The sequence below is a fragment of the Pongo abelii genome, chromosome 7 (assembly GCF_028885655.2).
Source record: "Pongo abelii isolate AG06213 chromosome 7, NHGRI_mPonAbe1-v2.0_pri, whole genome shotgun sequence".
NCBI classification, from domain to species: domain Eukaryota; kingdom Metazoa; phylum Chordata; class Mammalia; order Primates; family Hominidae; genus Pongo; species Pongo abelii.
Window position 1 is genome coordinate 149,132,828 of NC_071992.2, and position 27,306 is coordinate 149,160,133.

Consider the following 27,306-nt stretch of genomic DNA (forward strand, 5'->3'; position numbering starts at 1 on the left):
GTGTAACATGAGTTGCTTTGTGTGTTAAAATGCTCACTCAGCAGTGAGAGATTTGCGAGATTCCCAGTCTCCCATTCTAGGAGCTGAGTGACTATGGGGCTCCAAGAGACATTGGGGTCCTCATACAACAGTAGTTCTTAATAGGGGGTGATTTCTCCTCCCCAGGGACATGGTGCAATATCTTGAGACAGTTTACGTTGTCACAACTTGGAGTGAGGTGAGGGGTGTTACGGGCATCTACTGAACAGAGGCCAGGGATGCTATTAGACACCCAACAGTGCACAGGACAGGTGCCACAACAAGGCATTACCTGCCCACGATACTATGATGTTGAGGCTGAGAAACCCTGTTATTGAGAGAGCTGACCTAGCTGTCTAAGGCAACTGGATCATTAGAGTCCTTTCAACAACTCTTGTACGTGCTTCAAGTGGGAATCACGTGTCTGTATTTTCCTGGTTGTGCTTACTCTGGTCAAAACACTCTGTTCTCTGCCTTCAGAGGACAGATCATAATTTATGATTTTATAATTGTTACAGAAATACAGACAATAGAATACATAATTTGTGTGTTTTTTGTTGTTGTTGTTGTTGTTGTTTAGTGTCTGCCTCCCTCACGAGACAAAAGGCTCCATGAGAAAAATGTCACTTCATCTGTCCCAGACACCAGCAATTAGTACCCAGCTCATAGTTAGCATTCAGTAAGTTTTACGGAGATTTCGGTAAGGGGTGGGAGGTTAAGATGTGTAGTGTTGTTATTTGCAAAATCTAACGTAGGCCTGTTATAACAGGGTACAGTAACTACAGAGAAAGTGGGTTGGTATTTGCCACCACGGAGGCTAAGGCTGAGCTAAGACTGCGACTTCAAGAGAGGAGAATAGCTGGTGGGCTGGCTTCACGTGTGGTCCCACTCAGCCTGGATACTGAGCTGGGGGTTTTGGACTGGGGAATTCCTACTAACCCTGCAGGCTTCCTTGCACCATCTTACACATAGCCTTTGGCAGCTTGTAAAAGCAGTCTGTGGATGCATCCCTGCTGGTTGCCACAGAGAAAGGAGTGACAGAAAATGAAACATGCAGATCATCCAAAAATGACCAGCCTCCTGAGGGGGCCCTGGACCATGCCCATCCCAGCACCATGCATGGTAGCCAAGATGTGGAAGCAGCCTAAGTGTCCATCCATAGATGAATGGATGATGAAAATGTGGTATATGCATCCAATGGAATGTTATTCAATTTTAAAAAAAGAAGGAAATCCTGCCATTTGCAAGAACATGGATAAACCTGGAGCACAGTATGCCAAGTGAAATAAGCCAGTGACAGAAGGACAAATATTGCATGATTCTCCTTCTATGAGGTAGCCAAAATAGTCAAACTCATAGGAGCAGAGAGTATAATAGTGGCTGCCAGGGGTTAGGGGTTGGGGTGGGGGAAATTGGGAGCCATTGTTCAATGTGAATATGGTCTCAGTTATCCTGGAAGGATGAGTTATAGAGATCTGCTCTACAACATAGTACCTGTAGTTAACAATATGGTATTTATTAACAAGGTAGCTCTCATGTTATGTTCTTACACACACACACACATACACACAAACACACACACACACACGGAGACACAGGAACCTTTGGGACATATTGGATATGTCTATTACCTTGATTGTGGTGATGGAATTCACAGGTGTCTGCATATGTCTAAAGTCATAAAATTGTACACATGAAATATGTGCAGTTCTCTGTATAGCACTTACACCCCAATAAAGCTGTTAAAAAAAAGAGGAGGCTAGCTGATCAAATCAATGTGGAAGTGAGAAAGAGATGGGAACTTCCACGGCTAATTATGTAGTCATGAGTGCCCCTTAACTACAATCTGGGTAGATGTGGACGAGACTATAACAACAGTAAAAAGATGTGCTGTTTCCCAGGGCTGCCCAGTTGAACATAAAGCTTTGCTGCTGAGAGTTGGATGAAATAAAAAATATGTAGAATACTGGAAATTGTACACAAAATTTTCTAAAAGAAAAGATGGTATTCAACAGAGAAACCACAAAAAAGTCTTAACATTCAAAAATGATCAAGGAGATTTTTCATCTCTGAAAAGACATGATTTAACCCAAACTTACTTTCCCTAATTGACCGCGAATTTTCTTCTCCAAACTTAATAACAAATAAAAGGATTACAAGGCAAAAAATATTTTACCAAATAGCTCTGGTTGTATTATTGTTGAAGATATCTATTTCATTCTGTTTAACTTGATTTCTAAATTTGATGTACTTTACCTCTGTTGGGAAGATTCTGTATCTTCTAAGCACATCTTCCATATCCTTTTATATAAAAATGGGCATTATTTGCTATAAAGAGAAGCCCAAAGCCACATACAGATGTTGCCATCCCAAAGATATTTATGTGACAGGCATGAGTTTTAGAGAAAGGCATGCACCTCAAGCTCAGGTGACTTGCCTGGAGTCATCCTGCCTTTTCCAGGACTGGCAGAAATAGAGTCCATCCTGTTCAGTCCTCCCTGCGTGAATCCTCTACTCTCCTTCAGTATGACTCACAGGCTCCGGGAACACATCCCGAATTGCAGTATTGGAGCCTGGGTAGCTGCAAAATTCTGTGGCTCAAGAATGAATTGCAACTAATGAGGAAAGGTGTCAACACAGCTGGGAAAGGGGTGAACTGAGGACAAACAAAACAGGCAAAAACATCCTCTTGCCTGAAAAATGAAGCACAAGAAAATCAGGGGAAGTAATGTTTGATTGCATCCATTGCTCAGAGAGAAAACAGCAAAACAATTTAATTTTGATTTCTTCTGGAGTCTTCTAACTAGGCATTTCCAGAGAAAAATAAATTGCTGATAAAAGTCATGGGGCCTTGGGTAAATCTGGAAAGCAAGAAGTCTGGGGAAGATGTGATTGCTTTGACAGCAGAGATGAAAGATTTCAAAGTCCTGTGTGCGCCCAGGTTGACTAATTACTGATTTTGGATAGAGGTAGTTTGATTTGTTATATTTAGAGGATATTTGGAAACCATGAGAATTTTAATAAGATACCTCATGCACGTGCAGCATTGCTGTGGTCCAATCACTTTGAAATTGTTTGGACATATTTCGAAGAGACAACGAAGGAAAAACTAGATGTTAATTTCTAAATATGTGAAATACTGTCTTTAGAACAGTGATTCTCAGACTTTAGTCATCCAGGCATTATTTTCCTGATTTTTGCCAAATCCCGGAACCTGCTTGCTCTCAGCCATTTAATATTTTCTTAAGATTGTCTCATTTTACATTTTTACTTTAAAGCAAACTTTATATCAGTCACATAAATGCCCTAAACAGAAAGTAAAGGTAAAAATAAGTACAATGGAAAATGTAACCTTATTTAATATGTGTGAAATACTGTTGTAGCAGAAAGCTCTGAGCCTGTTCTTGGTTAAGAAGAACTTTGTTAAAACCAAAGAGATTGCAGCAAATGTTAGAGAATCTGACAGCTACCAAGGTTCTAAACTGAGCCTTGGTCTTCTTGGTTTTATCAGAAGGATTGTAAGGGAATTGGAAGAGGAGCCACAACTTCTCTCTTACTGTGTGATTCAACGTTCACTGTTGCTATGTGCTAGCAGCATTTCCTACCCTACCCTACACCTTAGAAAACATTGCTTTAGAACTGAGAAGACACTTGCCTTGTTGCTCCAGAAAAAACAGGGGAGAACCAATGGATGGACACTCCAAAAGGCACATTAGAGGTGAGCTTGAGTAAGCCATTCCTGGAGCAGCAGTAACCACTGAGATAAAGAGGCAGCCTCAGAAAATCATGAGTGGGTGGGGTAGGGGATGGGGAGATGTTGGTCAAAGGGTACAAAATTCCAGTCAGACAGGATGAAAAATGTTCTGGAAATCTATCCTATAGCATGGTGACTAGAGTTAATAATAATGTGTTGTATTCTTGAAAATTGCTAGGAGAGGGCCAGGCATGGTAGCTCACGCCTGTAATCCCAGTACATTGGAAAGCCGAAGCGGGCAGATTACTTGAGCTCAGGAGTTTGAGACCAGCCTGGCCAACATGGTGAAACCCCATCTCAACTGAAAAATGCAAAAACTTAGCCAGGCGTGGTGGCTCATGCCTGTAGTTCCAGATACTCGGGAGGCTGAGGCAGGAGAATTGCTTGAATCAGGGAGGTGGAGGTTGCAGTAAGCCGAGACTGGACCACTGCACCCCAGCCTGGGCAACAGAGTGAGACTCTGCCTCAAAAAAAAAAAAATTGCTAAGAGAGCAGCTCTTAAATATTCTCACAACAACAATAACAAATGGTAAGTATATGAGGTGATGGATATGTTAATTAACTTGATTTCGTCATTTCACAATGTATACATATATTGAAGCATCACATTGCCCACTTTATCAAAAACACCTTAATTAAACATTTTATCAAAATGAAACAAAATAATGAGAGTCCAAAATAGGCAAATCCATGGAGACTGAAAGTAGATGAATATTGGTCGTCAGGGGCTGGTGGGGAAGGAGGAGTGACTGCAAGTGAGTATAAGGTTTCTCTTTGGGGCTGATGGAATGTTCTGGAACGGGAAAGCAGTCATGATTGCATGACCTCCTTGTGACTATCCTAAAAAATCACCAAACTGTATACGTTAAGTAGGTAGGTTTTAAGGAACGTGGATTATATCTCAATTAAAAAGTAATGAGAGCTCTGTACTAAGATATTTGTGCCACAGTCAGAAAGAGTCAGAGAGATAACTTCTCCTTTGCCTTCTGAGGGAAGATTCCACACATAACACATCTACCAGGGACTACAGAATTCTTGAGTTGACCTCCTTATCAAGCTGTGCTTCATTAGCCAGTTCTTCATATTCTTTTCTTTCATAACACCACGCTCTCCTGCTTCCTTGCCTCAGAAACTTTCGCCAAAGAGCTTTTTCCCAGTGTAGTCCAGTGATTAAGAGCACACGCTCAGAATTTTCTCTTCAAATCCTGGCTATGCGACTTCTTACCTGTGTGGCCTCATATATAGTACCTAAGCTGCTTTAGCTTCTTCCCCTGGAAAACAGGGATAAATAATAATAACTCACTCAGAGGCTTTGCAGAGAAGTGATAACGTGACATGTGGCTTTCTTGGAACTGTGCTCGCCCCTAGCACTCACACAATTAGGGATCATTATTACTGGGGCTTCTGTTCAACCTCCTGAATTCCTTTCTTAACTCTTCTTTCTCCTTATTCACTTGTTTTCAGTGAGTAGACTTCTTTATTCCAAAAAACTGTATTGCTTTTCAGATTAGCTTATGAATCAATGTCTATAGATCCTTCCTTACTCCTGAACCCCCTTCTTATGTTTCCAAACCTCTACTGGTTATCTATTTCCCATAAGGTATCTCAAATTCAACCCATAAGAAATAAAATTCGTTGTCTGTTTTGATGATCCCCATCTGTTCTTTTCTGCCTTTTTAGAGCTAATGTGTATTAAGCAGAATACCAGCCCCTGGTATTCATAAGAGGTATTAGAGGTGTGACATTTTTCATGAATTATTGCATTTCATCCTTCCCATTTTATATGCTATTATTTTTCTTATTTTATATATAAGAAGTGGAGGATCAGAGAGGTTAGTCAGTAACTTGCCAAGAACACTTAGGTGGGAAAAGGTGGTTCTAGGATTTGAATTCAGGTTCATCCAGTTCAAAAGCTCATTTTCCTTATCACTCTACCACACTATCTTCCAGCCCTTGGTGACTTGCAGAATTTTTTATGCAGTCTCCCAAATTAAATACATCAGTTTTCTTTGATTCTCCCACTTTCTCACTACTATATTCTGTCTATCACCAACTTATCAATTCTACCTTGGAAAATATTCTTTAAGTCTCTTCCTTCCTCCCTATTTCCTGCCACCTCCTTAGGATACTGGTTGATTTTAATTGCCTCAGAGCTCCCATCCAATCCTCAATTGTGCTACTGCAAAGATAACTTGAAAATTCCAAATCCGATTGCATCATCACCCTGCTTAAGAGCCATCAAAAAATATTCTTGATTGATTAGATAAAACCCCAAATTCTCAACATGGAACAAAAGGTTCTTCAAATATCTATGATTAATATTTCTGGCCTCACCCCCCACATCCCTGCTCTTTCCCCTCTCTTCTTCCTGCTTATACACGCTTGTTATTGTGGAAAACGAGAATCACTCAATTTAAGTAATCGTTTGATCATATTAAGAACTGTTTCTTCATTTAACAAGCACTTATTGTATTTTTACAACTAATCTAGTATTACAGGCACACACACACACAGAGGAATATATGTAAAAATTGGTAGAATCTTCATGGCATTGTACCAACATCCATTTCCTGGTTTTGATAATGTGCTATAGTTGTATAAGTAGTTATCAGTGGGCAAAGCTGGGTGAAGCATACACTGACCCTCTCTATACTATTTTTTGTAATATTTTGTGAATCAAAGTTACTGAAAATTTTAAAAAAATGCTATGTGTGTCTTCTATCTAGGAAGCAGATTAAGAAAAATCATAGCCATGTAATTGCTACACATTTAAATTAATAGATTATTGCATTATACGACTCCTCTAGCTTGCTCTTTGGGCCTGCACTATGAGGGACATGATGGATTTCTCCTTGAAAAGGAGAACAAAGACCTTCCTGGCAGCAGAGCAGAGTCTGGACTTTTAAATCAGATAGACCTTGGTTGAATTCCAACTCTGCTGTTTTTTTTTTGTTTTGTTTTGTTTTTGTTTTTGTTTTTGTTTTTGTTTTTTGAGACGGAGTCTTGCTCTGTCACCCAGGCTGGAGTGCAGTGGCGCAATCTCCACTCACTGCAAGCTCCGCCTCCCAGGTTCACGCCATTCTCCTGCCTCAGCTTCCTGAGTAGCTGGGACTACAGGCACCCGCCACCACACCCGGCTAATTTTTTGTATTTTTAGTAGAGATGGGGTTTCACCATGTTAGCCAGGATGGTCTCGATCTCCTGACCTCGTGATCCACCCGCCTCAGCCTCCCAAAGTGCTGGGATTACAGGAGTGAGCTACCGTGCCCGGCCCCAACTCTGCTGTTTATAAGCTAAATTAACTTTGGCGAGTTCCTTAACCCTGAACTTCAGTTTTATCATAATTATAATAAATATGATAATATGACCTACTTCCTATGAGTTTTGGGGATATTTAAACAAGATAATGTATGTAAACAAGCTAATATATTTTAGAAAGACAAAATCTGAAGTGTTCAGCATGGAATAAGCACCCTTGACTTCTCTTTTTCTCTCACAGCCACGTAGGCAAATCTTGTTGCCTCTACCTGTAAAACGAATCTGGAATCCTACTTCTCATCACCATTCTGCTATCATCTTAGTTCAAGCTGCCATTATCTCCCACCTGAATCACTCCAACAACCTCTTCACAGGTTTCTTGCTTCTGTTCCTAATACCTGACATCTAATCTGAACCCAGCAGCTGGAATAATCCTTTTAACACGTAAATTGAAACAAGTTATTCCTCAGCTCAGAATCCTCCAGTGGTTTGCTCCACTCAGAGTATGAAAGCAAAGCCTTTGAAATGACCCCACAGCTCCCCTTGTCCTTTTCCACTTGCGTTCCTGACACACCTTTCAGTCTTTTCCCTACTATCCCCCCTCACTCACTCAGCCCAGTGCAGGCTCCGAGACTAGAACTTGTATACCAGCATTTCACTTGCCTGGATTGTTCCTCCCCCAGATATCTACAGAGCTGTTTTGCTTTTGCTTTTAAGCCAATGCTCAAAAGTCCTTCTCAATGAGGCCTTCTCTAACCATTTTATTTACATTTGCAATCCTCATCACTTCCCCCTTTCTTGTTTCCCATACCATTCACCGCTTATTAACATGCTACATAATTTATTTATTGTCTATTTCCCCCTACAGAAATGCAAGTTCCACAAGAGCAAGTCATTTTGTCCATTTTATTCACCACTATGTCCATTGTGTAGGATAATGCCTGGCACATCGTTGGCCCCAATAAAATCTTCCAAATGAATTCATAAATGAATTACAGCAGAGCAAGTGACATAAGTAAAGCCACAGATGTGTGGAAGAGCAGGATCCATTCAGGAAACTGAAAGATCAGTGTGATTTGTGTCAGTTGCATGTACGGGAAAGGAAAACAATGGAGTTGAAGACAAGACCAGCCACACGGACCTTTGACAAGTGCCATCGCACGGGGCTTCTTGCTCCCGAGGGCCTTTTTCTTGGTTTAACAGTTTTTCTTGGTTGACACTTGCAATTCTTAAGCATTTTTGAACAGGGGTCCCTGTATTTTATTCTGCACTGGGCCTGAAAATTATGCAGCCAGTCTGGGTTGGAGAAGTAGGAAATGTTCAAATGGTCTTGTATGCTATGTTAAGGAATGAGAAGGCCACACTTATGCCTTAAAAAGGTTAGCCTCGCAGCAGTTTGGAAGATAGAATGGGGAAGCTGGGAATATCACCCCAGCTCATCTCTGCCTAGCCATCGTACTCATCCTGTAAGACCCACTCAGGGCTGGGCGCGGTGGCTCACACCTGTAATCCCAGCACTTTGGGAGGCTGAGGCAGGCAGATCATGAGGTCAGGAGATTGAGGCCATCCTGGCCCACATGGTGAAACCCCGTCTCTACTAAAAATATAAAAGTTAGCTGGGTCTGGTGGCGCATGCCTGTAATCCCAACTACTCGAGAGGCTGAGGGAGAAGAATTGCTTGAACCAGGGAGTCGGAGGTTGCAGTGAGCCAAGATTGTGCCACTGCACTCCAGCCTGGGCAACAGAAGGAGACTCTGTCTAGGAAAAAAAAAAAAAAAAAACCACTCAGATGTTTTCTTCCTCTGAAGCCCTCCCAGCCACCTCTAGGTATAGCTAACACTGCCTCCCCTGCTTAAACCTCTGACATTCTCTCCACATACTACTCCTAAGTCTCTCACGCTGTTTCAGGCATTATACTCAAATTATTTGCAAATGTATTTATCTACCTGTTTTAAACCAGGAATTTCTCAAGGTTAGGGTCATGTCTTACTTAGCTTGGGAGAGTGTTGTGTTTAGTGCAGTGGCTGGCACATAGCACATACTCAGTGAGTTTGATGAGTGAATGAATAAATGAAAGAATGACTGTTAAATGAGTATATAACATATCGAAGTAGACCTGCAAACCCATTTTTAATTCAGGCCCATTTGTTGATGAAGTGACATGTATTAGTCCGTTTTCAGGCTGCTGATAAAGACATACCCAAGACTGGGCAATTTACAAAAGAAAGAGGTTTAATGGACTTACAGTTCCAAATGGCTAGGAAAGCCTCACAGTCATGGCAGAAGGCAAGGAGGATCAAATCACTTCTTACATGGATGGCAGCAGGGAAAGAGAGAGTTCATGCAGGGAAACTTCCCCTTATAGAATCATCAGACCTCGTGAGACTTATTCACTATCAGGAAAATAGCATGGGAAAGACCTGCCCCCATGATTCAATTACCTCCCACCAGGCCCCTCCCACAACACGTGGGAATTCAAGATGAGATTTGGGTGGGGACACAGCCAAACCATATCATGACACATGCTCAAATTTCCCCCATTGTTGATAGGAGGAGGAGAAAGAGGAAGAAGAGGCAGCAGGGACTCACTCAATCTTCTCATTTGCCTTCGCCCTCCTTCACCTCTCCCTTTCCCTTCCCAGCAGACATCAGAGCCTTCTATAGACCATTCCTTTCTTTCCTTACCTCTCACTCTCTCTTCATTGTACTCCTAGTTCTCTTCTGCCACCTTCCCTCCACTACCAGTCACCCCTAGGCCAATGAATCTGTTGAACACTCAGTCCTCATCCTATTTACCTTTCTAGCATGATTTGCCATTGCTGAGTACTCCCACCTTTTATACCACTATTATCCCAGGAATTTCATTACACAGCACTCTCTCGGTTTTCCACTCACCTCTGTGAATGCTTCCTTCCTAATCTCTTTTGCAAGTTAATCCTGTCCTATTCACTTATTCAATGTTTGAGTTCACAACATTCCATTTTAGGCTCCCTCTTTGGAAAACCGTATACCCTCTTCCTAATCCATCTCATCCACTGCAAGGCCTCAGTGACCACCTAGACTGATATGACTCCCAGATGTATAACTTTAACTCAGATTCCTCCTCTGAGCTCCAGATTGCAAATATCAACACCATCTTGACATTGTCTCTTGGATGTCCCAAAGAAACTTAAACTCACTGTGTTCCAAACCGTGCATGCTATCTTCCCTCACCAAGCACGACTACTCACTAGGCAACTCACACTCCAGACTTTTTTGTCTCCTAAGCACAGAATGTTCTTACCTTTCCCCTTCACCCAGCAAAATCCTCTCTCATTGTCTAGCACTGATCTCCATTGCCAGTTCCACAGGGAAGACTTTCTTAAGTTTCCAAATGAGTCAAATTCCCCATTATATCATATAACTTTTTTCATGGCACCTACCACAATCATTATGTCATGTTTGTGCACTTATTTAACAAAGAGCTGAACCTCAGTCCCTGCTCCAGTAAACCATAAGGCCCAAGAAGACAGGGGTTACATTGTTTATATTCATCTTTGTATCCCCTGACCTACCACAGTGCCTGGAAAATGGTAAGTGCCCAATAAATATTTGTTGTTTCCATTCTAGTAATAAAAATAATTATAAGTACAACGTACTGAGCACCAGACATTGAACTATGACTGATAGTCATTGTCCCATTTCAATCTTTAAAATATGCTTTGAGAATCAATGTACAGAAATCAGTAGTCAATTCTGTACCCTAATAACATTGTGTACACCAACAACATTCAAGCTGAGAGCCAAATCAAGAATGCAATCCCATTTACAATAGCCACAAAAAATAATGTAACTGGGAATACCTCTAACCAAGGATGTAAAAGATCTCTACAAGAAGAACTACAAAGAACTGCTTAAAGAAATTATAAGTGACACAAAAAAATGGAAAAACATCTCATGCTCATGGATTGGAAGAATCAATATCACAAAAATGGCCATATTGCCTAAAGCAATCTGCAGATTCAAACTATTCCTATCAAACTATCAATATTATTTTTCACAGAGTTGGAAAAACTATTTAAATTTCATGTGGTACCAAAAAGAGTTTGAATAGCCAAAGCAATTCTAAGCAAAAAGAACAAAGCCAGAGGCATCATATTACCCAACTTCAAAATATACCATAAAGCAATAGTAACCAAAACAGCATGGTACTGGTACAAAAACAAATTCATAGACCCACGAAATGGAATAGAGAAACCAGAAGTAAAGCTTCACACATACAGCCATCTAATCTTTGACAAAGTTGACAAAAAATAGCAATAGGGAAAGGACTCTCTATTCAATAAATGGAGCTGGGATAGCTATATGCAGAAGAATAAAACTGGACCTCTACCTTTCACCATATACAAAAATTAACTCAAGATTAATTAAAGATTTCAATGTAAGACCTCCCTTAACCTATAAGAATCCTAGAAGAAAACCTAGGCAACACCATTCTGGACATCAGCCTTGGAAAATAATTTATGACTAAGTCCTCAAAAGCAATTGCAACAAAAACAAAAATTGACAAATAGAACCTAATTAAACTAAAGAACTTCTGCACAACAAAAGAAACTATCAACAAGAGTAAATACACAACCTACAGAATGGTAGAAATATTCACAAACTATGACTCTAACAGAGGTCTAATATCTAGAACCTATAAGGAGTTTAAACAATTGAATAAGCAAAAACCAAATAACCCCATATAAAAATGGGCAAAAGATTTGAACAGACACTTTACAAAAGAAGACATACATGCAGCAACAAACATATGTAAAAATGTTCATCATCACTAATCATAGAAATGCAAATCAAAAGCACAATGGGACACTATATCACACATCAGTCAGAATGGCAACTATTAAAAAGTCAAAAAACAACAGATGTTGATGAGGCTGCAGAGAAAAGGGAATGCTTATACATTGTTGGTGGGAATGTAAATTAGTTCAGCCACTGTGGAAAGCAGTTTGGAAATTTCTCAAAGTCCTTAGAACCACCATTTCATCCAGCAATCCCACTACTATGTATATATCCAAGAGGAAACAAATCATTATACAAAAACAACACATACACTCACATTTCCAGGAGCACTGTTCACAATAACAAAGACAAAGAATCAACCTAGGTTTCCATCAACATTGAATTGAATGAAGAAAATGGTACATAGACACCATGGAATACTACACAGCCATTAAAAATAATGAAATCATACCCTTTGCAGCAACATGGCTGCAGCTAGAGGCCATTATCCCAAGCAAATTAACACAGGAAGAGAAAACCAAATACCCTATGTTCTCACCTATAAGTGGGAGCTAAACACTGGATATTCATGAATATAAAGATGGCGACAATAGATACTGGGGATACTAGATGAGGGAGAGAGAGAAGGGAGCAAGGGTTGAAAAACTAACTGTTGGGTACTATGCTTAGTACCTGAGTGATGGGATCATTCATAACCCAAACCTCAACATCACATAATATACTCAGGTAACAAACCTGCATGTGTACCTTCTGATTCTAAAATAAAAGTGGAAAAAGAAAAATAAATTTTAAAATATATGCTTTGAGTTCCCATTGCTGTGTTTATATACATGTATATACACATATTTACTTGTGTTACTGTTAATGTTATTACACAATATGTATATATTGTATGTATCTTATATATTATATTTCAACAGTTATATGTTTATATACATACAAACACACACACATATATGTGTGTGTGTATATATATATATGGTTTTAAAAAGGAAGAAATTGAAACTCAGCAAAGTTAAGTACTATCCAAGTGTACTCATACTGGGACTTGAACCCTGACTCCAGTACGTTTTTTCCAATACAGGTCTTCTAAATCTGACTCCAGTATCCTCTCTCCACCAATATCCCTTACAGAAAAAATATAGTGGAGATGTGCAAATATCTTCCCAGCATGATCAACTTAATAATTTACACATTTACATTAGGCTATTTTGCATGACATAGACACATATGTGTTTTGATCACACATGTAATATAGAGAGAACTTTAAGTGAATTTTAAAAATGTGGCCCATCTCTCCATCAAAATGACTGTCATCTCGGGAACTGACATTGGTTGAGGACCACAGGGTTACACTGCCCACTTGGAGATAAAATTTTACTATGGAAAGGAAGACTCAAACTCACCATTTCCATTACAATGGTCTGTGTCCAACCTCCTGATCCCCTCCAACCAGTTGTCTTCACTTGGAGAAGAGTCGATGTCACCAAAGATACTGCCGTGCAGCCAAGACTTGGAGGTACTGAGGTTGAAGAGAGAAGAAAAGGGATGGCGGATTCTCTTTTTTTTTCTAAATATCCTAGAGAGAAATGAAAGCATGGTGAACAATGAATAATAGTTACCTTTAGTTCAAAACTGTGATTTGATGCTCAGAGTACATTTCCACAACCCAAGTCTGCTCACTGCATTAATTCTACAGAAGTTTCTCAAAATAGTACTGTGTGCCAGGTCCTTGGCTCAATGTCAAGAGTACTGAGATAAAAGACAAAACTTGGTGTGTGAAAAGTTCACAATGTATTACGGGAGAAAGAAAAAAATAATAATGCACATATAGGTAATGCTTTCCTAGAGTTTATTCTGTGCCAGGCATCTTTCTTAGTGCTTTACATAGATTAACTCACATTATCTTCAGAACAGCTCTATGAAATAGATACTATTATTATCCCATTTTTCTGATCAGGAAACTTAGGCACAGATAGGTTAAGTCACTTGGCTGAGGTCATGCAGCTAGTAAGTAACATAGCTGGGATGCAAACCCAGAGAGTCTGTCTCCATTGTCTTTGCTTTTGATCACTATGCTATATAGGGGATATGTGCTCTGAAAGGATTACCTAGAGGCTGCTCTGAGGGCACCAGGAATGGCAGTGCTAATTGATAATCAAGGGAGTTTTTCTGGGAGAAGTGAGTTCTAAGGTGCATGAGATGATCTGACCTGTTCATTGAGGAACCAGTAAGTGTGATTAGGTCATACCAAGAAATGAAGCTGGACAGGTAAAAGGAAGGCAGGTAATGATGAACTTATATGATACAAGGGAGTTGGAATTTAGTGTTGGAACAAAGGGAGACCTCTAAAGCATGGCTACAGGGAAGAGAGTAGTGATGACATAATTCGGTTTGCATTTCCAAAATTGTTGGTAACAGAGGGTGGCTCAGAGGTGCAAGACTGAGGGCAGAGGGGCTAATTGAAGTGCACAGGGGATTCACTGTTGCGTATCTGTGTCAAGCCCTGTGCTGAGCACACTGTGCTCATGAAAAATACTGAGGGCCTGAACTAAAGCTAGGTAATGCAAGGTCGAGTGGGACAGCTTTCCCATCACATGCAATGTGGGCATGGAACAGTTTTCCCATCACAAAATTCTGCTCTTTAGCTATAGCTGCTATCAAAAGATGCCTTTTGAATTGTGCTTTCCCTTGGTGGTTAGGATGAATTACAACAAGCCTTGTGCCTTCTTTATCCTGATGGTTCTCGACCAAGTTGATTTTGGCTGCAGGGAACATCTGGCAGGTTTTGGAGACATTTTGTTAATGTTACACCAGGGAAGGAGTGCTCCTGGCAGATGGTGAGAAGAGGCTAGAGATGCCATTAAACATCCTACAATGCACAGGGCAGTTGCCCAAAACAAATAATTATTTGGTACAAAATGTGAATAGTGCTACTGTTGAGAAAATCTGCTTTATTTGAACTCTCTCTGTCATAGGTTTCAGGAACGGCAAGTTGAGAAAAATGGTAGAGTTCATGACAATGGGACACATTCTTGTGAAAATGAACCAAATTTGAAAGATTCTTGTAGATTCTAAGATGAGATCATTTAAAATTGAATAAACAGGAATTAGAATTTTTTATTCATTTATTCTTATATTCATTAATTCACTAAACAACTCTTTATTGAGTACCTATTATGGGATGGGTGGGCACTCATCAAATTTGAGAACAAAAAGTATGGATGAAACATCTTTAACATCAAGAATATCTATATAATGTGGGCTGGAGTTAAAAGTGGTGTTTCAAAACTGATTCTCTAAAGTCAGAACATCTGAGCTGGAATCCTATTTCCACCTAATAGCCCTCTGAGCTTAGGAAAATTACTTAACCTCTCTGAACATACGTTTCACCTTTGTGAAATGGAAATGACAGTAATAAAATCTATGTCGTAAGATTCCAGAGCAGGAGTTTGGAATCAAATGGTAGCATATATCCAGAACAGTTGAGATAGTCCCTAGCATACAGAAAGTAATCAATACATTTATTTTTCTTATAACAAATATTGGCAGTTATGTAAGGTGAAATGAGAAGAAAGAAAATGGAGTAAAAGTTTCCTGAAGGAGGGTGCCTATCCAATGTAAGAAAACCACCTTGCAGTAGCCTGGCCTGGAGAATGTACTGGAAGGTAGGTAATCCAGGAGGCATCAGAATACTAAGATAACCATGGCAGAAATCTAAACAGGAGGTGATGGTGGCCTGAATGAAGAAAATAGCTATGGGAAGAAAGACAAGAGGAACAATTCAAAATAATTTTAGGAAGTAGATTCATTTGGTCTTCACATTTGTGGTGGAAACAATAAACTTCTCACCAAATACACTGTACCTGGACACACAACTGAACTACATCTTTCTTCTCCCTTGCCATTAGGTGTGGTCATGAGTCTAAGGTCTCCTCAGCGGAATGTGAGCAGAAGCGATCTGTGCCATTTATGGGCTGGAGGTTTGGGGGAAGTAGGTGTTCCTTCAGCTCACATTCTTTCTACTTTTACCAGTTGGCTCCAGGCAAATTCCACCATGGCACAGCCTCTACAAGGCTCGCATGTTTAGTAGATGCATATGATGAAAGAAATCCGGGTCTCCGAGTCTCTGCTTCAAGGTGGGTCACCAGTTAAGCTAGAACACTCATGCTGGACAGTTACATGAGCAAGAAATAAAATCTGGGCCCGGCACAGTGGCTCACGCCTGTAACCCAGCACTTTGGGAGTTTGAGGCAGGTGGATCACAAGGTCAGGAGATCGAGACCATCCTGGCCAACATGGTGAAACCCCATCTCCACTAAAAATACAAAAATTAGCTGGACATGGTGGTGCATGCCTGTAATCCCAGCTACTTGGGAGGCTGAGGCAGTAGAATCGCTTGAACCAGGGAGTCAGAGGTTGCAGTGAGCAGAGATAGCGCCACTGTACTCCAGCCTGGCGAAAGAGCAAGACTCCATCTCAAAAAAAAAAAAAAAAAAGAAAAGAAAAGAAAAAGAAATAAAATCTGGTTTGTTTGAATCATTACATATTTAGATCTATAGGTTACTACCTATACCATCTTATCCTGACCGACTGACTAAAAGGGATGTATGAATAAAAAGGTCAAGTCTAGAGAGACTCACAACAGAGGATAAATGGTGCTTCTTTTCAATGAAATTGAAATCATGTGAGAAACATTTTGAAAGAAAGGTGACCTTTTCTGTTTTGGACATACTGGGTTTGAGATGCCTATAGGAAATCCCTCCCTCACTCATCAACAAGGGTAGAATATATTTCCCTGACCCTTATTACAACTTGCCCATATAAGTTGAATTGACCAATGAGATGGTAGCAGATTGATGCACATGGAGGCTTAAAATGTATCTGCTGTTGGGGTATGTCCTCTTGCATTTATGTAATTACAATGGAAAGAACATTTTCCTGTAGTTGAATGGTCTCAAGGGAATGACCTATATAATGCATACTTGATTCCAACTGAAGCCAACCTCAACCTAGTTCAGACTAAACCAACCTACTCCAACTGACTTTCAAACATGTGTGGACTTATTGTTTTATATCATCAAGATTCGACAGTTACTTGTTACACAGCTTTATTGTGTCAATAGCTGACTGATACAGTCAGCATATAGGTGGTTTTGAAGCAAAAGAACATGAATGTGATTATCCCAGTTTACCAATGCAAAGTGAACTCATCCATCTTCTTTCCTCAGACATGCCAGTCCTTTCTTTCTGATCTTGGTAAATGGTCCTACCATACATCCAGTTGACAGAACCCGAGTCCTAAGATTCATGTAAGTGTTCTTCCTTTGCTGGACCTCCCACATCTTTGGATGATGAAGATTCCACCCCTTTACCATTCTTTTTATCTATTTCCCCACCATTACTCTTTCATCATTGCTACCACAACTTGCTTTTAACCTGTGGATACCTTGCCTTCATTTTTCCCATTGTACTCACTGTCTACTCACATATTCACACACATCCAACTGCCCATCCTTTCCATAGCAGTCACTATTATCTTTCTAAGAATACATCTGATAATTTATCAATGGCCCCTCTTTATCTATAGAGTGCTGCTCAAACTTCTTAGCCTTAAATTTAACCCCTTTCATCCAGACCCTGCTCCTGTGCTCAGTCTTCTTTCTTACAAAACACCCCTTCCCACCCTAAGTTTATTCCTACCAAACTATTTGCTATTCCCCAAGTTTTACCAGGGTCTCTCAGAACCCCAGGCCTATGCCATCTTTCCAGAAGTCCTCTTTCCTACTTTGATTTTAACTAACATCCTACATTTTTCAAGACTTAAATCAGCCACCACCACCACTAGTGAGTTTATTTTTACCTATTCCCCAAGTAAAATGGATCTCCTTTCTTTTATCCCTTCACTGTACCCTGACAGGTTTCTATCCTGGCACCCGTATTATTTCATTGCTTAAATTTGTTTTCATGCCGGCTATGCCCATTCCCTCTTACCCTTTGTATTTCCACAGTCTGGAGCAATAATGGGCTCCTTATAAAAGACAGTTGGGTGAATAAATGAATGAGTGAACAATTAATGGATGGATTGACCTGTTGACAGGTTCCCCTCTTACCCTTTGTATTTCCACAGTCTGGAGCAATAATGGCCTCCTTATAAAAGACAGTTGAGTGAATAAATGAATGAATGAACAATTAATGGATGGATTGGATTTCAGATTTCTTTCTGTAATATGCCCTACTTACCTAACTAAGTTCTCTTTGTACATAACACTGGTCTGGGATGGGTTCAGAGTTATGTTGCCATCTTTGTTGCACAGGAAGCTGTCTTCAGTCCAAATATAGTAGCCATTGGTGAGGAGTCTGGGACTTCGGCGACAGGTATAGTGGGAGCCTGTCAGGGGATCTATGGAGCGGCATTCAAAAGAATGGTCACCATCCAGGGAATCACAGGTGAAACTAAGAAGGAAAAGGGAAAGCACTTTAAATCTCTATTCAGTACATCCAGTCCCAAATAAACCATGTCTCATCACTGTGAAGGAAAATAACATCTTTGCATCCATGACTGTCAATTACTTCTGCAACCATTAGGAATGTCACTCTTAACCTTCTGGGCTCCATCTCCTCACCTATGACAGCATTGAACTACATAAACTTTAGCGCTTCTTTCTGTTTTAAACTTCGGTGAAAACACGATGGCTAATCACTTTCCTCACCATATGATGAACCTATGTTTGATGTTAGACTGTTGTATTTTTCTGGATGGGATGTTGGAAGCTCAAAATCCCCTCTACTCGCTTACTTTGAATAGCCCTCCAGTTGCCAGATCTTTAATCTTGTCACTGTAATAGACACATTATAACTATGTAGCCATCGGAAACAGGGTGAACATGCGGTCAAAATGATCATTTTTGGCCTTTGCAAATTTCCCTCCAGGTTGGCTGTACACATGGACACATGGATACCTTCCCTGATTTGGTATCCAGGGAAGCCTCATAATTCCTTGAGTAAATCTATATGTGTCTTAGTTTTAAAAAACTATCACATTGAGTTGGGCATGGTGGCATGTGCCTATAGTCCCAGCTACTCAGAAGGCTAAGGCAGGAGGATCCCTCTAGCCCAGGAAGTTTGAAGCTGCAGTGTGCTATTCATGCCTGTGAATAGCCACTGTGCTCCAGCCCGGGCACCATAGCAAAGACCCTGTATCTAAAGGAAGGAATAAGAGAGAGAAAAAAAAAGAGGGAAAGAGAGAAGGGAAGAAAGGAAGAAGGGAAGGAAGGAAGGAAGGAAGGAATCACATGGACCTATAATTGAAAGGCAACCAAATGATTATGAAAATGTTTCATAAATGTAACATTTCTTGAGTTGAGGTTTGGTGGAAGCCTGGTGACAATAGTAATAGAGCCATATTGGAGAAAAGAATATGTTATGTGTTCTTTCTTCAAAACTGCTTGTTTTTTCCCCTCTTTTCTGACTTAAAAATTATTTTTCTTTGTCCTAAACCCCAACTAATTTCACTGTGATTTTTGTGTATGTATGTCCGCCTCAGTAATTATTTTATACATTACTGGAGGGCAGACACTGTGAGCCTAAAAAATGTTCAGTATGTAAATAAACTCAGTGCCAGTTACTGAATGAAATCACATGACAGGCTATGGAAATCTGGTAAAACCTATGAAAATATATATTGTCTGAATATATTTGAATTCTTGGGGTGGTTTTGTGTCCATCAATTAATAGCACTGATAGTATAATAGCTCTCATGTGCTCTTTACCTTGATGTTTTCAGTAATTTCTACATATTATGTATTCCACTTAATTGCATAAATTGGGACCATATGCTTCCAGAAAACCGCAGATTCTAAGAATCAGAAGGAGTTTTGGCGGTCATGTCTGCAGCCCCACCAAATTCTGCTTGTCCCATCTGCTGTATTTCCGATAAACATTGTCCCGTCTCTGCATGCACACCTTCAGTAAGAAGGACCCCACACTTACTAAGCACCCCCACAACCCTTCACTGAACAAATATGGACTGTAGCATAGCGGACAAAACAGGGAATTTGAAGTCAATCCCCCTCTAAGCCCATAATTCCAACTCTGTCATTGCTTAGGTGAGTAACATTAATCCAGTCACTTAGCCTCTTAGACTGTTTCCTTATCTGTAAAATGAGAAAAAAAATCTCCACTATCGGGTTATCTTAATAATTAAATAATGAAATAAATGGTCTGTGCTTAGCACCTAGTATGGGCTTAATAAATGTTCACTTCCTCCCTTCTTTTCTTTCCCTTCCTTTTCTGTTCCTTCTATCTTCCATATGAGATCTATTCAGCTATTTAAAGAGAGTTTCCATGTCCTCCCTGGGTCCTCGCTTCTCCATACTAAAAGTCCTCCAGTTCATTTAATTAATCTTTATATGACATGATGTAGATTTGATCCCTTAGCTATCATAGTTTGATGGCTTTTCTCTGAGTATTCTCCACTTTTTAGAGTTCCTCTTAAATATCATGCCAACCATAGAACCCAGTCCGTTAGGTGTGTCTGCCCAAGGGATACAGGGACTATCACCTCCCTCATTATAGAATCCATGTCTTTAGCAATGAAGCTTAAGTGACATTAGCTTGATTCTTTTTTTTTCCCTCCAGTTGCCAACATATTATCACACTATTAAATAGACTATCAAGTCTACGGCCATACCACCCTGAACGTGCCTGATCTCATCTAAATAAACTATCGATTTCTAGTCTTTTTCCTGTATATTTAGATGTACCTTTCCTCGCTTAGACTTTTGGACCAATTTTATACTACAAGGTCAATATGTAATTAAGACTTCACAGATAGAGCTAGGTTTATACCCTTGGTTTCAATCCTGGCTCTACCTCTTGCTGACTATTCTCTCCAAGGCTTAGTTTTTTTTTGTTTTTTGTTTTTTGTTTTTCTAACAAATGTGAATCTGTGCAGTAAAGATCACCCAAAATAAACCGCATAGATTTCTATAAATATTTAATGTCATAATTTAATGGAGGTTGTTAATGCCTGTGCGTTCCATTGCCTAAGGGTGGTAAGCTAAATATGTTGACTACTATTTGAATGGCTATTCAGTTTGTGCTGTTAGAATTTTAAGGGATTCTGATTATGTTACACAATACTTTTAATATATTTACATGATGCCATACAAATATGTTGTATTTGGAATCTATATGTCCTCAGTCAGAATCATTGATAAAAATATTGAATAGTACGGGTAGAAATCTGAGACTTTGGAAACATCAAAAGGGACTATTTCCAGACATGCACTGACCCACTTTAACAGCACAGTTTGGTTCTTTTTACCCCTATTAATAAGTGCAAAAATGGAGGCTCCAGTAAGTTAAGTTCATTGTTCAATAACTGAGGGCTTACAAGTTGGAGAGGCAAGGTAAAAATCTAGATCTTTTTTTCTCCTACTCTAGTGCTCTTTCTTCTACATCCTTTTGCTTCCATGAGAATTAATGGGGCAACTATATGGTGCTGGACACTTAGGAGGTTTCAGAGTTCTGGACGTGTATTTCTATCTGCACTCCAATTTCCAAGGCTTCAACATTCAACAGTTATCAACTGTAGCCTCCCTATTCCCCTGGCATCTTTCCTTTATAATGCCCCTACCTTTATCTATCCTCTCTTGGTTGTAAACAAAATGAAGACACTCTTCCAACACCTGGATCATAGTTTAAAAAAAAGGACCCTTCTGAACAATATCAAACCTTTAGAGCAGATAACAAAATTATCTCTAGATCTTGACTCTTGCTTCATTCTGCTCTAATAAACTTAGTAGCGGATTCTTTTTTAGCAGGTCCTTTCCAATTGGTTTCTAAAGTCCAATCCCACAGCAGAGCCCAGCAACAAGCCCGACTGCCCAAAGACAAAGCCCTTTCTTTTCTTGTGAGGTTACTGACTAGGCCTTAGAAGAGCCTAAATCGTGCCTCCTAGGATAGGACAAAGACTGGTTGGTGAAAGGACAAATATCATTAGGACCATTAAAAAATGTTAGATAATTACACACTGATAGATTACAAAATGTCTCTCATCTTTCTACACATCCGCCTCATGCTCTACTGAATTTCTGATATTTTTACGTCTAAAAGCTTATATACAATGAATATATGCACTCAGCCCTGTAATAAAATACTGTTTCAAATTAATATGAGTTACTGAACACTTAGCATGAGCCTGGCCCCCTACTTTGCCCTTTATCTACTCTTCACAAATCTCTAAAAGCTAAGTATCATTATTATCCTCATCATATAGCAGGAAAAAATGATTTACAAAAACAGCAAATTACTTGGATATTTTACATAGCTAGTAAGTGGCAGAACTATGATATGAACCCTAGCCTATCGGACTCTAAAACATGGATTCTTTCCACATGTGCCTCTGTTCATATTGATTCATTTGGTAGTATCAGGAGGCCTACAATTTACAAGAAGGAGCAGGTCCTAAAATGAATATATGATCTCTTTATGCTATAGGCACATTTCACGATGCTAGGGTAAACATCAACTGATGTCTGTATAAGGCATAAGAGACAGTCAGAGAGTCATTAAAAAAAGAAAGAAAAAAGACTTCCTTGTAGTACTTCAGGAAAATGGTAGACTGCACATGTTTTGGTAGAGCATAAAATTTGGCCATTGGTATAGAATTCTGTTGCTCTTGTAAAACAAGATAGGGAAGCATATTTAAAAAGACATCAGATTGAGAAAAAGTAACCATTCATCAGTATTCAATAGTTTCACCACTCACCAGAGAAACAATTCACAACTGCCCATATATTGACACTAACATATATTTTATATATATATATATATTCATTATTCTATTAGGCAAGTTTTTATTTAGTATATACATGGCACCAAAAAGAAATAACCTTTCAAAACTAGATGATAGCTAAAATAATAATTTCAAACCAATAATACAACAAAGCAAGACATACAGGAAAATAATAATAATAATAATATAATAATAATTATTATTATTTTGAGACTCACTCTGTTGCCCAGGCTGGAGTGCAGTGGTGCAGTCTTGGCTCACTGCAACCTCTGCCTCCCAGGTTCAAGTGATTCTCCCACCTCAGCCTCCCGAGTAGCTGGGATTACAGGCACACACCACCATGCCCGGCTAATTTTTGTATTTTTAGTAGAGACAAGGTTTCACCATGTTTTACCCAAGCTGGTCTCAAACTCCTGACCTCAAGTGATCCATCCACCCACTTCGGCCTCCGAAAGTACTGGGATTACAGGCGTGAGCCACCATGCCCAGCAAAGAATAATTTTTTTTTTTTTTAGACAAGTCTCGCTCTGTTGCCCAGGTTGGAGTGCGGTGGCGCAATCTCGGCTCACTGCAAGCTCGGCCTCCCGGGTTCACGTCATTCTCCTGCCTCAGCCTCTCAAGTAGCTGGGACTACAGGGGCCCGCCACCACGCCGCGCTCATTTTTTAATTTTTATTTTATTTTTATTTTTAGTGGAGACGGGGTTTCACCGTGTTAGCCAGGGTGGTCTCCATCTCCTGATCTCGTGATCTGCCTGCCTCGGCCTCCCAAAGTGCTGGGATTACAGGCGTGAGCCACCACGCTGGGCCAGAATGATTACTTTTTAAAAGAAGCCCCATAGTATACCTTGGGAAAATGCACGTGGGAGACAGCTCTCCAGCATATTCTCTTTCCAACCTGGAAGAGCCTGCATAAACAAATGAGAGAGAAATAAGAGAGAAACGTGTCATACCTGATCAACAGTTATATATGTTGATACATGTATCAATATGTATAATTGCAAACAGTGGAGGCATGTAAGAAGATGGGAATAGCTGATGTCCCAGCTTCAGCAGGAAGACTCCAGTAGTGCAGGTACCCTTATCATCAGGGCTCTACCGGAAGCAAGACATAAACTAGAGGCTTCTATCTTCTGTTCCTTTTCCCACATAACACTCTAGAAGTTCCGGGCGCAGTGGCTCACTCCTGTAATCTCAGAATTTGGGAGGCCGAGGCGGGCAGATCACGAAGTCAGAAGATCTAGGCCATCCTGGCTAACACGGTGACACCCCGTCTCTACTAAAATATATAAAAAATTAGCCGGGCGTGGTGGTGGGCGCCTGTAGTCCCAGCTACTCGGGAGGCTGATGCAGGAGAATGGCGTGAACCTGGGAGGCAGAGCTTGCAGCGAGCTGAGATCGCGCCACTGCACTCCAGCCTGGGAGACAGAGCAAGACTCTCTCACAAAAAAAAAAAAAAAAAAAAAAATTCCTTAGTGCAGAATGAGGCAATAATAAATCATTAGCATCAAACTGAGCTCATATAAGGATGGGAAAAAACGTCTTGTGTGAAGCAGGAGAAAACCCAAATCAATTACCCAATGTGTTGGTTACTGCAGCTTACTCAGTAATCTGAGGAATTCAATCATTGTTCTAGACTGTCCGTCATTAGTGCATATTAAGACACTTCTACTGTAAAATAATGAGCAAAAGACATTAGTGGGGAAGAAATAAAGTTTTGTTTTGTTTTATATAAAATTTTCCAATGTATAAAGACTGTGAGTATTCTTAATTATAGAAACATCATCCATTCGTTCATTCCAGTTTAACCAAAGGCGTGGCAACAGACTTTACTTGGAGAAAGTTGGAGTTGATTAATATTCTAAACTCTAAAGCAGAATTTTATCGTGTGCAGAGATGGTGTCAATAGTCCTAACAGACAAGCTTAGTGAAATTTGATTCCATTATGGACAATTAGTATCTAGGACAAAGAAAGGAATTTAGACTTTCAGATTGGACTGGTTGATTTGTAAAGACAAAACTGTGGGTGTGTGAGGGAGAGTTAGAAGTGGGGTTTTGGGAGAAAATATCAAGAGGAAGGAAGAAACTTGAAACCACTACCGTTTTAACAGCGCCCTTATTTTCTGCAAGTAGCTATCAAAATCATTCAGCATTTTTTATACACAAACAGTTTTGCATCTTAATAGTAGCTGATAAACAATCTCCTTTCACATTTATGCACAGGCATCTAAAAAAAACGGTGATTTTTTTTCTACTAGAAGGAAAAATACCACATTTCTTTCAAGGAAAAAAATGAAGTCAAAATCATTGCCAAAGTGAACACTGGCATTTAAGAAGCACAAGCTACTGACAGATGGTTAATGGTCTGAGTATCAGCAAAATCAAAGCAAGGAAATTGCTAAAAGGAGTCTAATCGTTCAAAAGATAATTGCGTATCACAGTTCTTCTACATTTACTTGCTACTGGTGTTGACATCAGTTGAGATATTCGGTACATCTTGGGAAGGCCGCTTGCTCAAACTTCACAGATTCTCTGCAAAAGACGTTAAAAAAAGGTGGACTGTATATTAAAAATAGAAAAATTATGCCAAAACAGATGGCATCTACTAATTGCACTAGTCAGATTTGTTTACTGAAATAATGCAGAGATACAGAATTGAAGGTAGGAGACCAGATTGAAGACACAACTTCTCTAAAGTTTTGTCTGCCTCTATGACTTTGAACGTTTTCCATTGCCTCACTCAATGCATCTCAATAACCTTTTTCTGTAGATAAGAACCACACTTTATTTGGAAAATCTAGACTTAAAAAGGTTGATTTGTAATCCAAAGGAAATAATGAAAGTGAGGTATTTGATTAAGAAACCTTAATAAAATGACTGGTTCTAACAGTCATTAAGCCCCAGAACAAACTTACGTGTATTTTAATCATCTGACACAAAACAACTTCATTATCAAGTTTCAAACGGTGCTTGGAGATTGGTGTCTGTCTTTTACCCAACAACTTGAACCACTGACAGGTAGTCATAGAGAGTGTTTTTTAATAGTTTTTATCAGCCTGGACATTCCTAAACAGCATAAGTAACATTGCACTAAAGATAGCATACCACTGGGAAGATTTTAGAACTTAGTTCTCATGAAGACATAATTTAATTTCTCAATTATGAATTTAAAACATATCAAAGTATGTAAATTATGCAAACTTTGATCATTTACTGTTCATCAGATAGAACCAACTTTTGTTGACTATGAAACTTTGTATATAATATCACTATCCTAATCGCTTTATAAGGTAGGAGTAAATTCTTTTCTGATTCACCACCTATGGCCACATTTTGTAACATGAGAACTAGTAATGGATTGTTTTTGTAGCTGTAATACAATCAATCAAACCAGGCTAATTCTACAGCTTCAAGTTGAATATTTCAATAAATTATAAACAAACCCTATTAGAAAATTTAAACCTATTATATTATAAAATATAAACCTATTATAGAGACCTGTAAAGATGTCAGGAGAACTTTCTGGCCTTCCTTGGAAGATCTCTAAATCAAAGCACACATTTACAAATTTCATTTGTTGGGGATATAAAATAATCCCAATGTAATGTAATATATTAGTATGTTACTTGTTCTTTTCATTTTTGATCAATATTGTATGGATATGCCCAGCCCAAATTACCTTATTTTAGTGTTCCCCAAGTATTAAGCTTAATTTTAAGCCTATAAATCCTGCAGCAAAAGCAAGGTCTTATTGCTCTGTCTCACAAGTGCTTAGAAGAATCTACAGCAGTACACTGACATTCAATAGAAAATTAGTAACAGTAGAAAAAAAAGCCCTTCAGTTACAAATCTAAAACTTTTCAAGAAACAGAATCTGCCAGCTCCATCAAAGCAACACATCTATTCTGAAAAATAATGTGTGTGTACGTGTTCCTTCCAAAGGGAGTTCCCAGCCTCTTCTTCCAATTGACAAAGGACAAAATTATTACTGAAATACGAAGCTTCCTGTGGTTGACAGTGGAAAAATTGAGGACTGAGCAGTTCCTTGGCTGAAAATGTCTGAATGTCAACAGGTGCAGAAGTGTCTTAATAAAGGGAATCCCACCCTACCTTTTTCTCACAGATGCCCATTCACATTGCTGTGCACAGGTGCTTGCAGAGAAGTTTTGTCTTCAGCAGCCTCTTGTTCTCTTGTCTGTTTCCTGGTATAAATGAGTGTATAGTTCTTGGGAAAGTCAGTCTTACAACTTCTCTTGTTTTCTTTTGAAAGCAGCCTGCGTAACCAGAGGCCAAGAAGCAGAATGAGGTCACACTTCCTGTTGGGCTCACATCAGTGGCATTCACACGGAGGAGTGTGCTGAAGATTTCAGAGAGTTTCCTGGGCCAGCGGCAGGAAATGTGCAGCGCATGTGTCAGGCCAGCTGGTTACACCCTGGTCACTGGAGGGGTGGTTTTCTGAGCTAACTTGTCACCTTTGGCTGCGAGAACGTGAGAAAGACTCAGCGAACCAACATTTCTTGCTCATCATATGGCCACATTCAGTTATAAGTAGTGCAGAGTAGTGATCTTTGTCCAAATCACTTAAATTTATTGAGGATAATGCACTGATGCTATTAAATTCAGAATACTATTAAATACCAAGAGCTTGATCTTATGAAAATTTCTATAGAGGCAATAGGTTTATCTAATGAAGGT

General features: G+C 39.6%; 1 protein-coding gene across 22 annotated transcripts in view; it reads right to left on the minus strand.

Annotated features, from left to right (window-relative positions):
* The window catches only part of TMEM71 (transmembrane protein 71), a 75,103-nt gene extending 48,109 nt beyond the window's left edge, over positions 1-26,994 (minus strand). For 12 of the 22 annotated variants that reach the window (XM_054518844.2, XM_054518839.2, XM_054518842.2 and 9 more), the window contains exons 1-3: positions 23,459-25,061; positions 18,056-18,268; positions 13,219-13,391 (exon numbers count right to left, since the gene is read on the minus strand). In XM_054518844.2, the coding sequence (XP_054374819.2) occupies positions 13,219-13,391; positions 18,056-18,268; positions 23,459-23,562 (490 nt within the window). In that variant the 5' untranslated portion in view covers positions 23,563-25,061. The other 10 variants (XM_063726818.1, XM_054518841.2, XM_054518840.2 and 7 more) reach the window with 7 other exon arrangements.
* Between the last annotated feature and the right edge of the window lie 312 nt (positions 26,995-27,306).